We start from the raw sequence: 14,654 nt of genomic DNA, 5'->3' as shown, positions 1-14,654 counted from the left end.
GCTGCGCAGCATTCCAGTGTAGACCATATATATGTATATATATCTATGGTGTAGACAGCATCACTGATTATAATGAGTTCCATAGTATTGTGCCGCGCCGCGCCGCGCCGCGCCGCTCTTGTCCGGTGTAGACACAGTGTAGCATTGGTTTTGCTTTGTTTCACAGAACTAATCGTTGCCTGGGTTGCGTACGTATGTGTGGGGCGGAGCTATCAAAATAGGGGCGAGACCCTTTTGGGGTAGGGGCGTGTTTGTTTTGGTGATTTCAAATGTCAACATTGACTACCAGAAATCGCTTACCCCACCTTTTAGGGGCTCCGTAGAAAGCACTTGTCGTTCAAGCGGATCTTTCTGCTTATCCTTCGTATGGTCTAAAACATTTATAATGTAATAAATTATGCAAGGAAAACTATACAAATTTTACAATAAATATAAAAAAAATCACCTATTGTTGATGGTAAATGACTGAACAGCTGCAAAGGAGTGTCTACATGACTTCAAGAAAACACTTATCAATGAATTCCACCAGAACTTCAAGATCTGTCTGTCAGCTAGTCATAAATTGTATCGCAATACATCAGGCTTCATAAATGAAAGCTTATATTCGGTATCTCACAATCGAATACTTTTTGTCTGTCGTTTTCCATTATATAACACTATTACGTTAAATTTAGTAGTGTGCTGAAGATCAACAAAGAAGCTCTACCACTGTTCACAGTGCATCTCTAGAACTAGCACCACACCTTTAGTAGCGTTGGTTTCTAAACATACTCCACATGTACTTAATATATTGCTCATATGTGTTCATATTGGACTGCGTCGGTGGTTTTAGCTCCTGGTGTTGAGTATCGGTCCATCTTTCTCAGACCAGAGGAACGATCAGTACTCAAACGTAATTAGCAAAAATGAACGAACCAAAAAAACAAGGTTGTTCAGACTGCTGTGCGCACACAGTGATCACAAACTGTTAGCATGATCATTTCAAACACGAACAACGAAACATAAAATATCTCATAAGACAAAATAAAGCTTGGTTTAACAGCATGAACTTGGAAGTCCACTCAGCCACATGCGTCTGGTGACGTGAGGAGTATAACTGCAGTGCTATAACACTAGTGAAACAACCAGCCACTATCCAAGCTTTCAGTTAAAGGGAAAGTTCACCCAAAAATTAAAATTGTGTCATTTACTCAACTTAATTTCATTCCAAACCTGTATTCTGTCAAGGTAATGTAGCAAAAACTACTTTGGACCCATTGACTTCATTGACATAAACAGTTCAAACATTCTTCAAAATATCTGAATGTAGAAGACAGTAAATCATGCAGGATTGGAATGACATGAGGTGGAGTAAATGATCATTTTTAGGGTCAACTATCTCTTTAACGAATCAACAGAGAACTACTAGAGTACTATGATACACTATGATGATTGTTGGTCTCACTCATCTACCTGGCCTCGGCATGAGATAAGTGTTCCCGCATCATCACTATTCAACAAAAGTCATAAATATAAGCCAAATCCATTCCCAGCACATATACCTAACATGCTGTTTAGTGGTGAGATATTAGTGTTCCTTGCAAAGTCAAGTTCCAAGTCAAGTTGTCCTAGTTTAGGTAGGCTTGCAAGGAAAAGCACATTAGTATATTTAGAACTAGTGTCTCCTCTCAAAACCACCACATCATGAGGGTTGCTGCCCAGAATCCTGTCCATTCGGGACAGCATAGAATGGTAATAAGATCATGAAAAATTACTTCTTGATCACGTTTAACAGGCACACTAAGTGTGTCAAGTGGATAATAGGTGGTTTTGTTTATGGTAGTCCATCAGTCGGTCCATTTCTTTGCACCTGGTGCCCAGATTCACTTTCCAGGAAAGACAGAGATCTTGTCAGCTTTGGCCAGCTTGTCAATGATCTGGGCCTCATAGTCTGCATCATGGACACCTGTTTTACGAAACTCTCCAGAATAGCGGTTCTGCTCCCAATAGTGGTGCCAGTTTCCCCTGCTGTCCGCCCCAAAACCAAATACATTCACCTATGGAGAAAGACGCAGAAATGAAGTCACTGTCAGAGCTTTAAAATGTAAATAAAATGTAACATTTAAAATTAGTATTTTTTTTACATATAAAAAGCTAAAAGCTTTTTTTTTAAACATTATAAACAAAAGCTATATACACACATATTCTTTATATATTATTTATAATATAAATGTAAGTAGTTCACACTAAAGATCAAAAGATTAGGTCAGTAAGTAAGTTTTAGTCAGTAAGAAATTAATACTTTTATTCAGCAAGGACACATAAAATTGATCCCAAGTGACAGTAGAGACTTTCACGTTGTTTCTATTTCTAATAAAAGTTTCTATTCATCAAACAATCCTGTAGAAAAATGTATCACCATTTCCACAAAAAATATTAAGCAGCAGAACTGTTTGGAACTTTCTGCTCCCAATAGTGGTGCCAGTTTCCCCTGCTGTCCGCCCCAAAACCAAATACATTCACCTATGGAGAAAGACGCAGAAATGAAGTCACTGTCAGAGCTTTAAAATGTAAATAAAATGTAACATTTAAAATTAGTATTTTTTTTACATATAAAAAGCTAAAAGCTTTTTTTTTAAACATTATAAACAAAAGCTATATACACACATATTCTTTATATATTATTTATAATATAAATGTAAGTAGTTCACACTAAAGATCAAAAGATTAGGTCAGTAAGTAAGTTTTTAGTCAGTAAGAAATTAATACTTTTATTCAGCAAGGACACATAAAATTGATCCCAAGTGACAGTAGAGACTTTCACGTTGTTTCTATTTCTAAAAAAAGTTTCTATTCATCAAACAATCCTGTAGAAAAATGTATCACCATTTCCACAAAAAATATTAAGCAGCAGAACTGTTTGGAACTTCGATAATAAGCAATGTTTCTTGAGCACCAAATCAGCATATTAAACTGATTTCTGCAGGATCATGTGACACTGAAGACTAAAGTAATAACTGCTGAAAATGTATCTGTGTCACTGCCATCACAGGAATAAATGACTTATTACACTAGAAAACTGCTATATTTTATAATATAGTATGATACAAGAACACATTTCAAGAAAAAAATTTACAACGTCATGTATGAATTATATGCATTATTATATACCCTAAAATCTCACCTCATCACATACGTGTAGAGCGAAGAACAGCACAAGCATGCCAGTGGAGGGATAGCGGCCATGATGACGTGTCCAGCGGTCATGGATGTATTTAAAGAAAGCTGGGTTGAAGATCTGAACCTACAGGACATTATTTGATACGTATGCAGATTTATAGCAGAGAAGAGAAAACAAAGACTGAATGTGAGATTGCTAGTGCTCTATTGTTCAGGGTCTAAAGAGTGTCTTAATTCAGAGAAGATAAATCTGTGAGAGACAGGATGGGAATATATTACCTTGTCTTTATCCACACGCAGAAACTGCTTCACTGGAGCATAAGTGCTGAGAGATTTGGAAAGATAAAGTTATAAGTCTTCCCACTTCTGGCATCTCTTCATCTTTTCATAAAAAAAACAGTGAGCAGAACTGCTGCTAAGTGCTAACTTTCTGGTGTTTTTCAGTGAAGTAGAGAATGTTGTTGATGAAGCGCTGTGATGTGTGGCGGTGTGTGTGTGATTTGAATGATGCATTTCTGAGTACAGAACACTGCAGTGTGTTCACAGACAGAATATATGAATGTCTCATTGGCCACACTGCAGCTACTATAGCTACGACTCAAAATTCAGGGACTGACAACCAAAATTTCATTAAATTCACATAGTGACTGAAAGCTAAAATGAACAACTAATTTATTAATGGGATGTCACACTCTATCAGGAGGAGGTACTATGTGTATCTTTTAAATATATCGCACAAATAAATTGGAATAATCCCACACGCCTCTCAAACTTGCTTAGTAAGTAAATAACTTTAATATGACAAAATTTGGTCAACAGATCTTCCTGTTGCATATTAAAGTTATTTACTAAGCACGTTCAAGTGATGTGCAGGATTTCAGGATTTCCAATTTTTTTGATTGTGGTTAAAAGAAGAAACTGTATGAAACCTCCTACATAAAATGTATTTATTTATTTATTTATTTTAAATGAAAGATTTAAATAAATAAAAAATACTAATCAAAATTCAAGATTCTAACAACCAAATTAAACTCACTTATAGTTTCATTAAACTTACTGTAACTGAACTGAACAACTAATTTACTGATGGGATGTCACAATCTATTTTTTTAGAGCGATAGAAAATGATAGACTGTGGTTTAAAAAATTAGAAAATGAGAAAAGAGAACAAACATTTAAAATAAAAATATACAACATAATGAAAAAAAAAATTTAATTCAGGATTTCGACAACCAAACTTGAATTAAATCTAGTGTCTGAAAACTAAACTGAATAGTTCATTTATTCATTTACAGACAGAATTAAGTAAATTTACAGAGATTTGTGGTTAAAATAAATAATAAAATAATTTAAAATACAAATAAATATGATTTATATAAAAACATCAAATAAAAGATTAAAATAAAAAAAGAATGCAGCTATCTAGCTTTTTTCCCTAAAATTGTGTGTGTGTTATTGTTCTCACAAGCGGATCTGGCCAGTGGAGAGGGCACTGGTGATCCACAACAGGTCGAGAGTCTTGAAGGGCACCAGCACAAAGCTAACGTTGGCCGCCAGGTTTTTGGCACTCTCTGGGTACATGAAGTGGTGTGTGGTACGGCTGCCGGCATCCTCTTCGTACCCTACAGTGGGAGCCAGGTTCATCCTGGAACACAGAGATCCAATTGAATTACGCTCCCTCACTTTCGCTCAAGCCCTATTACTTTGGCATTTCATTATTTTCCCCATGACGGAGTAAAGTGAACAAACAGAAAGTGCATTCAGGTTGACAGCAAAAAAGCGGCTAAAAAAGCAGCCAGCGAGAAATGTTGCCATCCATTGTAATTGTACAGAAAATAATAACCAGGGAATTATTCAAAATTCTCCTTTGTGTTCCACAGAAAAAACATCTTAAGGTTTTGGAATGACATGAGGATAAATAAAAGACACGATTTTTGTTTTTGGGTGAGCTATTCCTTTAAGAGCGACAGACTGCAAGTGACAAGCAAGATGATGGAAAGAGGGTGTGGATCAGACAGAAACGCAGACAGGGTCGGTGTCTATTCAGGAGACACGTCTGTTTCCCCGATGGATGTCAGAGCTTCCATTTCACAGCTCATGTCCTCTCGACAAAATGCTCTGATTAGAAAAAAAAAAACCCTGCCTCACTTTCTCATTCAATCTGTATTCTACATGTACTCACTCAAATTCAGAGAACTACCTTACATCACCAAGGTTTTGCAACGCATAGAATCTCAAGCTTGTATTCAGGCAGCAGGATTTAAAAAACTTTAGATGTAATAGTCCTAGAGATTTTAATGCAAAACAACAAATGTACATACTTTCTTTATCTTCTTAAGACTCAAAGCTTTTCTCAAAGCCAGTGAGACGTTTTACCAATCAAATCTCAAGCGTTTTCTTCTTATATCATCACTCTAATAAACAAAAGGCCAAAGAGCAAGGCTTAAACTGGAAACCACAATACTCATTTACAATAAATTGTATTTTTATCGGAAGTGCAAGAAGGGTTTGTTATTCTACAGCTCTGTTGTAGTGTTTAGTAGTAGTTGGTGCTTAGCACTGGTTTTTAAAAATAAACTCCAATAAAAAATAAAATAAATAAATAAATAACATAATAAAAATAAAATATTATTCTCACTAAAAATTCACACCAGTATGCAATATATACATGAAACACAAGGCAGTGGGTATAGCACAAGGATGCTAACTGATTTCAAGCAATATACTGTTTACTTATAATAATCGTTTTAGCCAATGGAAAACTTATATGAGCCAATAAACAGCAACAGCAAACTCATTTGACAGGCAGAAAGCTCAAACCATCTCTTAAACTGTGTCAAAATGAAAGCAGACAGCAGTTAAACAAATAAAGTGATGAGGAGACAGCTGCTGTGGGGCAGAAGAAAGAGATGGATACGGAGGAGGACAGGATTAATTTAAGATTTCAGAGCTGAATCAATAAAGACTTGACTGAAATAGCACCTCAATTTATACCTCCATCTCTTTCAGCCGCTCCGTCTCTCTGATCTCTACTAAACATACGCTGTTCTTCAACGTCTCCCCCAGGCCATTATTTTACTCTTTTCTTTAAGCGGCAATACGCACATTCTGCCCTTTTCCATGTTCATTCAACTGAAACCCGCAATTGCAAATGTCAATCCACCATATCTGACTGTGAACAGTGTCCCAGAAAACAGAGCTATTATTGCACACTAAAACCGCTGATTTAAAAACATTTTCATAAGCTAAATAAAACTATAAATATATTGATATGGATAAATGTGGCTTTTATCAAAGGCTTCCTTTTTTAGGGTGTTAGCTGTTCTGTTGGTTGACCAACTGATTCCTTAAAAGGTGAAGTATGTATTTTTTCAGTGTTAAATTACTACTTATAATAAATCTCCTATAGCAGCTAGTAGTCTATTTCTATGATTATGTTCCCTAAAAAAAAATTTCTGAATTGGTCTACCGCGCACAGCACGTGTCGGAAACGAAACACCCATTGCCATGACGGTCATGGCAATGGGCGTTTCGTTTCCGACACGTGGTGTACACGGTAGACCAATCCAGAGCCAATCTCTCTATGGCTCTGGACCAATCACAAAGGATTGCGCCATCTGACCAATCACAGCAGTGAGGGCTCACGGAAAGCAGGGGTTTAGAGAGACTGATTATTTGAACTGCTTCGCACGAGTCGTTTACGAATCATTTAGAAATGAGGTCAAATTAAATATATTTTTTGAGAAAACTAACTGTTTTTTTGACCTTGCATGCATGTAAACATGTTTTAGCAGACTCATAAAACAATAGTAGCAACCTTAAAAATTGCATAATAGGGGTACTTTAAAAGGTGAAGTATGTATTTTTTCAGTGTTAAATTACGATTTATAATAAATCTACTATAGCATCTAGTAGTCTATTTCTATGATTATGTTCCCTAAAAAATTTAAACACTGTGGATATGTGCTTACACTAGAATTTTTTATTTGTTTGAGTATCCTACCAGTTTGGGGCAGGGCTATTCAGTTGTTCAACCAATGGAAGATGATTATGGAAGTGTTATGGAAGGGGTCATATGATGCGATTTCAAGTTTTCCTTTCTCTTTGGAGTGTTACAAGCTCTTGGTGCATAAAGAAGATCTGTAAAGTTGCAAAGACTAAAGTCTCAAATCCAAAGAGATATTCTTTATAAAAGTTAAGAGTCAACCACGCCTACCTAAAACGCCTCGTTCTAACACGCCCCCACATGTCTACGTCACTATGTGGAAATATTAGCATAATGCCGACCAAATGTGCACGCAAAGAAAGAAGGCGTGGTTTCAGGAACAGCAGTAGTGTTGATGCAGCCATGTCAGTGAGACGCTGTGTTTCAGTGCGAAAGCAAAAGCACTTTATTTGGCCCTCCGGAAGTAGATGCAATTAGGAATCATTGGTTAAGATTTATTTACAACAGAACAGCACAACCCAGATGTTCGAATTTGTGCAACGCATTTTATGGACAACGGTTTTTTTGAACCTGGAAGAGTACAAGGCTGGCTGTGCACAAAGGCTATTTTAAAAAAAAAGGGTAAATTCCGACTTTGCTATGACAATGTGGCGCTTCTGAATCAGCGACTGTAAGTATGTTTTGTTATCAGTTTAAGTATTTGCTATTGACTGTTCAAATGCGGAGTTTTGCACAGCGCAGAGTAATGCGTCGTGTTTGTGTGAGGGGAATAGGGTCACATCACAGGAGAGTGAACTGTCTGTCAGAAATCATAGCACGTCAGCTGTCTTAACCGCGGCTTGTGTACTGCATCATCACTGTGTCTGTCACGCCACTCTGTTGCCCTTTCGGGCTTGAACTGATGGTAAAACTAACGACATTATTAACTGTCTTGATATTTACTTTGAAAGCTGAAGCTGCGATTATGGTAAGGGGCGTTACATTTCCGACACGCGCTTGTGGTGTTCGGCCAATCACAATGCACTGAGTCAGCTGGCCAATCAGAGCAGACTGCGCTTGTCAAAGGAGGGGGCTTTGTTGAAAACTACGTGTTTGAGAGAGGCGGGGCATAGAGGACCTACAATAATGTACAGTATTTGAAAAATAATGTGTTTTTGAACATTAAAGCATGTCAGCATATTCTGTTACACCAAATACACAAAATAATGATCTTTAAAATAGCATCATATGACCCCTTTAAGGAAACCTGTTTGAAAAGTCATTATTTTTTGCCAAGTACAGAAATCACCTTTAATTCTAATTATTAAAAAATGCCCACAAAATAAAACCTAAACGGAAAAACACTGCACAAAAAAAAACTAAAACTAAAACTACAAGTTAGTTGTGAAAAAAACCCTAAATAATAGTGTTCAATTAAAAACAACTTTGAAAATCCAAAATCATAACCGAGCTAGACAAACTCATTCTGAATTCCAGGGCACCAATATACGATACGCATATATAATGATACGCAGTTCGAAAGACTGTTTTCTTTCCCTACTTCTTTACATGGTGACATTTCAAGACTCACCTCATGATGAAGTCGTGGCCATCAATCACCGGACCGTAACCTGCCCCACGGAGGTTTCCTGAATTCCCCACCACAGCACAGCGCAGACAGCGGGCAGGGTCCCACGAACCGTACGGGGAATGGCCTGGAATGACCTGGAACAGCCTCTGTAGAACTTGCTGGATGTTGTGGGGTTTGAATTGAGGCTGCAACATCTGTACAAGGCCCAGAGGGAAGAGAAGAGAGGGAGGAAGAGAGCGAAATAAAGAAACTAACATAAGGTTAGGCAGTTATCTTTTAACTTCAAACCATCTGCACACCTGCCTGTGCACACATGCATACTAAAATAAATATCCAGGCAGCCAATTAGCCACTGAAGCCCTCTGCTGTGATGAATAGAAAAAAAGATCCAACAAAAACACGTTCTGAAAACCAAGACCAGACTTAAAATCTTTCCTTTTGTATTTTTCTGACATCCCTCCATGACATGGCTTCCTTCCAACCAACCCCCTTCTCTATCTTTCCATGTTTTCTCTCCCTCCTTTCTTCTCCTCATGGTCCCTGCTGCCAATAACTGGCAGTTTACCAGGTCTCCACTGGACCTAATAATTCTTGGCAGATGTTTTCCGGGTACAGATGCCAGCCACCAAATTTACTCTGTGCCCGTCCAAATAACAGGAGCCATTGTATTTAATACAAGATTCTGTCATCAACAGAAAGTTATGCACTACCATTCAAAGGTTTAGGATCAGTAAGATTTGTTTAATGTTTTAGATTTCTATACATTTATTCAGCAACACTCTTAAAAATAAAGGTGCTTCACGATGCCATAGAAGAACCTTTTTGTCTAAATGGTTCCATAAAGAACCTTTAACATCTGAAGAACCTTTCTGTTTCACAAAAGGTTCTTTGTGGTGAAAGAAGGTTGTTCAGATTACAAAAAGGTAAGAAAGAGATGGTTCTTTAAATAACCTTTTACTGAATGGTTCTTTGTGGAACCAAAAATGGTTCTTCTATGGCATCGCTGTGCAGAACCTTTTGAAGCACCTTTATTTTTAAGAGGGTTAAGGGTGCTTTAAATGGATCACAAGACAATCACATTGTTATAAAAATAAATTTTTCAAATAAATTCTTTAAAACTTTTATTCATTAGTGAATACTTAAATTGTGGTTTTTACAAAAATATTTAGAAACAACTGTATAATGAAGGATCGTGTGGTACTGATGTCTGGAATAATGGCTGCTGGAAACTCAGCTTTGCCATTACAGGAATAAATTACATTTTGAAATAGAAACAAGTTTTTGTTAATTGTAATAATATTTCAACATATTGTGGTTTTTAATGAATTTTTGATCAAATAAACAGCTTTCTTTAAAAAACAAAACAAAACAAATTTATATATGCATCTTTATATATAGCAGTTTTGGGCAAAAATCTCAATTTAAATTCCTGACTTGATTAAATTTAAATTTGATTTGAACTTGTTACAGCCCACAGGATGCTGAATTGGAATTTGAATAAAAGGAAGAGGAATTTAATTCATTGCAATTCAAAAATTCCACACAGATGAATTTCATCAGTCCAACAGAAGTTTCATAACAAAACAAATTACATAATTAGTTTTGAGTAATTACGCCCATTATACTCTGAAATGAATGTCCAATGAGTCCAACATTGCCAAAACAATTACTTTCATTTTTGTTTTTCTTTCTGGCTTTTTTTTGGACCAATAATCAAGCATCTTAGCAATTGCCTAGAACACCCCAGCATTCTAACAGCACCACTTACATTTTCTTCAGAAAATGTCAAATTCAGTCGTTTCCATAAGTGCAAGCATGTTCCCAACCTTCATCCCAAAATCTTTCTGCTTCTTTTGCTTAATGCACTCCGGCACCCGCCCTGCTTTTAATTCACTCTGAGCAAGTATTACAGACTTATACTTTTCAGCTGACACACTTTTTTTTCAGACATTACTCATGTTCTTTTTAATAAAAACGGCCTCTTTGCTTCCTGTCGCTTAAACATGATGCATAAGCACAATTTCAGATTGCTAACCTCTCTCATTTAAAGGAGAGAAGCACAACAAAATTAGGTCTCTTTTAATTAAGGACTGTGCGAGTTCCCGTGCAACAGTTTTGCAGCCATTTAATTTAGTTTTTCCATTTAGTTAACGCATGAGGTCGAAAGCATGTAGAAAGCAAGTCTAACCACATCAACTGAAAGGGTTTCTAAATCTAAAAGCAGCAGCGAGTAACAATAAGATCACTTACCACCCACCAGTAGTACACGTCTGAAGGCAGCTGAATGTTGTCCCGAATCCACACAGGCGAGATATCCGGGTCATAGTTCTCGTCGAACCAGTCGGAAACGCCTGGGTCACCCACGCACCGAGAGCAGGCACATGTCTTCTGCTGGGAGCTCTCGGCCGGGATGACCCGGTGGGAACCGGCGTAGCTGGGCACTAGCTTAACCCTACGTGACTCTTCCCATCCCGGGGGTTCCAAGTAAGGCAAGCCGACTCCTCCTCTCAGTGAGAAGGAGAAGAAGAGCGACGTGAGGAACAGGAGGGCCAGGGATCCCAAGACCACGCAGAAGCGAAGGGAGCATCTCATGCCCCCACGTTCCCCTGCCGCCGCAGGTCCGACTCCAGCGGGCACACAGGGTCTCAGCTCGCCCGCCCTCTGAGCCCGCGCCCATGCAGCCCAACCCCAACCCCATCCCAAGCCGAAGCGTCCCTCTCGCTGTGGAGGCACAGACGGCATGCGTCCGCCCCACTGCCATGAACCGGCCCCTGCCACCGTGACCAAACTGGACTCAGTACTACTCGGTGTACTGAGCGACACAGGCTTTAATCCCAAAAGTGTGTGAATCTCACAAAACTGTGCGCCTGTGAACTGCCACCGATGATCTCCAGTCTGTCACAGTCTTCTCTTTCAATGTGTCACCGCTGCCGTGGAGACTTTTACCGCTCTTTATTTTCGCTCTCTTCCCCCTACACTATGGGATCTCCTCCAGCTCTTTCTTTCACACTTTTGAACTGTCTATACTGCCACGGTTCAAACACACACCAGTCTTTCGGCTCTAAAAATCAGTCTGCTAGTAGGCGTGTGTGTGATCGGCTCTATTCTCCTTGCAGTGACAGTTGGAGGAATAGCCCCCTCTGTGGTTTTGACATCTCAGTGCCAGACAAGCTAGGCTGTCAACCGTGTCTGTTCTATTACAGTCCTCTATGAGTCCAAGTTTGTCACTGTAATCCAGTTTGTCCGTAGCCGTACGCTCTGTCTAGCGAGCCACCTTGTCGAACTTCGCAACCAGAGGTGGAAATGGGTGGAGTTTTCTCCCAGTCTTGTAATGAAGCTCTTTTGCAGACATCTTGAATAGCTTTACATTCTACAACACTCTTCAAATTCTTTCAGTCTCATTCATGTAGCGGTAGTTGCGTATCCTGTGAGTTACTTTAAGTGTGGAGACATGCCACTGCGTTTGTCCCTTGGTCTTTATGGTGTCTTCAATGAAAGCAGCTTGAAGATTCAAATATGAGGAACCTCTGGTTCCAACAGTTTCCCTTCCTAACTGTGTGGTTTGAACATTCCAGTCTAGATAAGCACTTTAGGATATTCTGCCATCATGGTTTGATAATTTGAGCACTTTGACTCTCTCCAGGTCAGTGGATAATAAAAATTAACCAAATAAAAATAAGCAACAAAGATGATTGAAAGAATCTAACAGCTCAAGCACAAAAAGGGATTTGAGCGGCAAGGAGCTGGATTAAAGAAAAAGGCAAACAAAAACAGCATCCAATTTTCTTCTAACACTGCATCTGTCTAGCAGCTAGTGGAGTACGTGATCAGCCGAGTGCATGTGAATGTGTTGTGTCGCAGGGCTTGCTTGCCAATTTCACGATGACAGCTCTTAATGGAATTGGTGAGGTGGAGAACTCGGATTTCAACAAGGCAGTGTGCCCTGACCTGCTGTTGTCCTGTAATCTCCAAATCTATAATCTCTGGGATGCTGCTGCTGGCCCACCTGTGTGAGCTCTCTTTCTCTCTGCCAGTTTGCTGCCAGTGAAAACCCGTCAGTCTGAGAGGGTGCTGTGCATTAGGATGGTAGTGAAATCCAGCTGCTGGTGTCTACAGCTGCTCTTCTTGATTCAGGACGACCTTCCAAACTACAGGGAAACATACAAGTGTAGAATTAAGTAATTAAGTACTGAATAACAAGACAGTGTATTTATTTTGTATTTTTTATTTATAAGTTATTTTTTCCCCACTTTTTTTGTATGCACAAATTCTAAGACAGATTTTCATATTCAAATGTTCAGAGAACTGGCAAAAAGCACAGAATATTGGCATGCATAATTAAAAACAAATATTTCACACCGTTACATGCCAAACTGTGTTTTGCTCCAGATATTTTTTCCACATTTAAATACAAATTGCACCAATATGACTTTGAAATGTACACAGAAAAATCAAGCACAATGTTTTTAAAAGGTTTCATTTATGTTTAATTTACTGTACCACAATTGAAAATGTACAGAGGAGTCCTAAAGTCTGACATACACTAAAATAATTGTCAAAAACATTAAACCAAGAAAGAAGTTATGACAAATTATATGAAATTCAAAATTATGAGGTTTTGCATGATTTTTAGATCACCAATCAAACAAGATAAATTCTGACACTGACTATGTGAACTCCTTTGTACAAAAGAGCAAATTTCAATGTTCCCATTGAAGAAGAGGTTTAGATCGAGAGCTTTTGTCATTAAAGCAAAAGCAAAAACAAAATACTAAGAAATTCTGCCATTTTCAACTCCTGTTAATTTTTCAATCCAACTCAAATCAACTTTTATCCTAATAACATGATTTGCAAATAAAAATATTAAACTAGAAAAGAATAGACAATAGATGCATTTTCACTAGCAGTCTGAGACTTTTGGATGCCGCAATAGGTATAGTGTATGAGAAACAAAATAAAAAGAAAGAAAAGCAGCATAATAAGCATGTAAACATCACTAGCTTCTGCTCATATACTTGTCAGTTCTTTTCTGCTTTGCAAAATATTTATAGTTTCTCCCTCCAACTCATACTTTAAATTCCAGACCTTCTTTTCCCCATTCTATATCTGAAAGATCAGCAAAGATGATGAAAATGAAAAGCCATTCACTGACTTTTCACATTCATCATCTTCTCTGATATCTGTCCCTCACACACATTTTGTGAGGGCACCACGGTTGAAGTGTTTCTATCATTGGGTCTCTCTTGTGACCACCGGTTTTCTGTTGAACATTCTCTGTAGAGCATCTGCTGAGCTGAATATGTGGAGCACAGGCACCTTTCACAAAATAACACCAACCAATTTGCTCATGCTTGTATATTTTAATAAACACATTAATTTGGATGCATGTTTAAAAGAAATACACAAAAGGTATAGCTCTTACAGCAATGCACTTATGTGTTAAACATAGCCTATCTGTCTGTTGCCAACAGTTCAATCACAGGCTTAGAAGAGGATATCGACATATCAAACAAACAGGTGGCTCGTGCTGCTTTCACTGTGGCCGCAGATTAAATCAGGCGATTGTGATTGCATGCGTGGGTGAGCCGCTCGAGATCACATAATGCTCTCCCCTTCCATTCCAATTAGAAAAATGAATTTCAGATTTCATTTTCTCTGGCAGCAGTAAATGCCTGCTTCTTTGATTGAGACGTTCTCATCCTTAAGCACGCTACTTCTTTTTAGACGCCCACAGTTTGATGAGAGAAACCGCAAAAGAGACTGCAGGCACAGTTCAATAGTGTTTATATCTGCTACATCCTTCATGCTGCTGACTGATTCTCTTACCTATAGTGACGTAATGCGACGTTAGCGAGACGAGGTTTGACTTTCTCAAAGGCGTGAACGTGCCCAGGTTTCCACATTTATGAGCTCTGATCATCTTTTTGATTTCAATCTTTTCGTTTATGTACAAATGTGACCCTGGGCCACAAAACCAGT

General features: G+C 38.3%; 1 protein-coding gene across 1 annotated transcript; it reads right to left on the bottom strand.

Moving 5' to 3' along the window:
- Positions 1 to 251: 251 nt before the first annotated feature.
- st3gal2 (ST3 beta-galactoside alpha-2,3-sialyltransferase 2) lies at positions 252 to 11,662 on the bottom strand. Its single transcript, XM_016230816.1, has 6 exons — positions 10,926 to 11,662; positions 8,676 to 8,869; positions 4,625 to 4,804; positions 3,439 to 3,484; positions 3,164 to 3,283; positions 252 to 2,036 (listed from the first exon to the last, which is right to left on the bottom strand). The coding sequence occupies exons 1-6, from the start codon at positions 11,415 to 11,417 to the stop codon at positions 1,863 to 1,865; spliced, it is 1,206 nt and encodes a 401-aa protein (XP_016086302.1). The 5' UTR covers positions 11,418 to 11,662; the 3' UTR covers positions 252 to 1,862.
- Positions 11,663 to 14,654: the final 2,992 nt, after the last annotated feature.

The sequence above is a fragment of the Sinocyclocheilus grahami genome, unplaced genomic scaffold (assembly GCF_001515645.1).
Source record: "Sinocyclocheilus grahami isolate Dianchi unplaced genomic scaffold, SAMN03320097.WGS_v1.1 scaffold377.1, whole genome shotgun sequence".
NCBI classification, from domain to species: Eukaryota; Metazoa; Chordata; class Actinopteri; order Cypriniformes; family Cyprinidae; genus Sinocyclocheilus; species Sinocyclocheilus grahami.
Note: the sequence above shows the minus strand (reverse complement) of the source record. Positions and strands in the feature narration are given on the sequence as shown.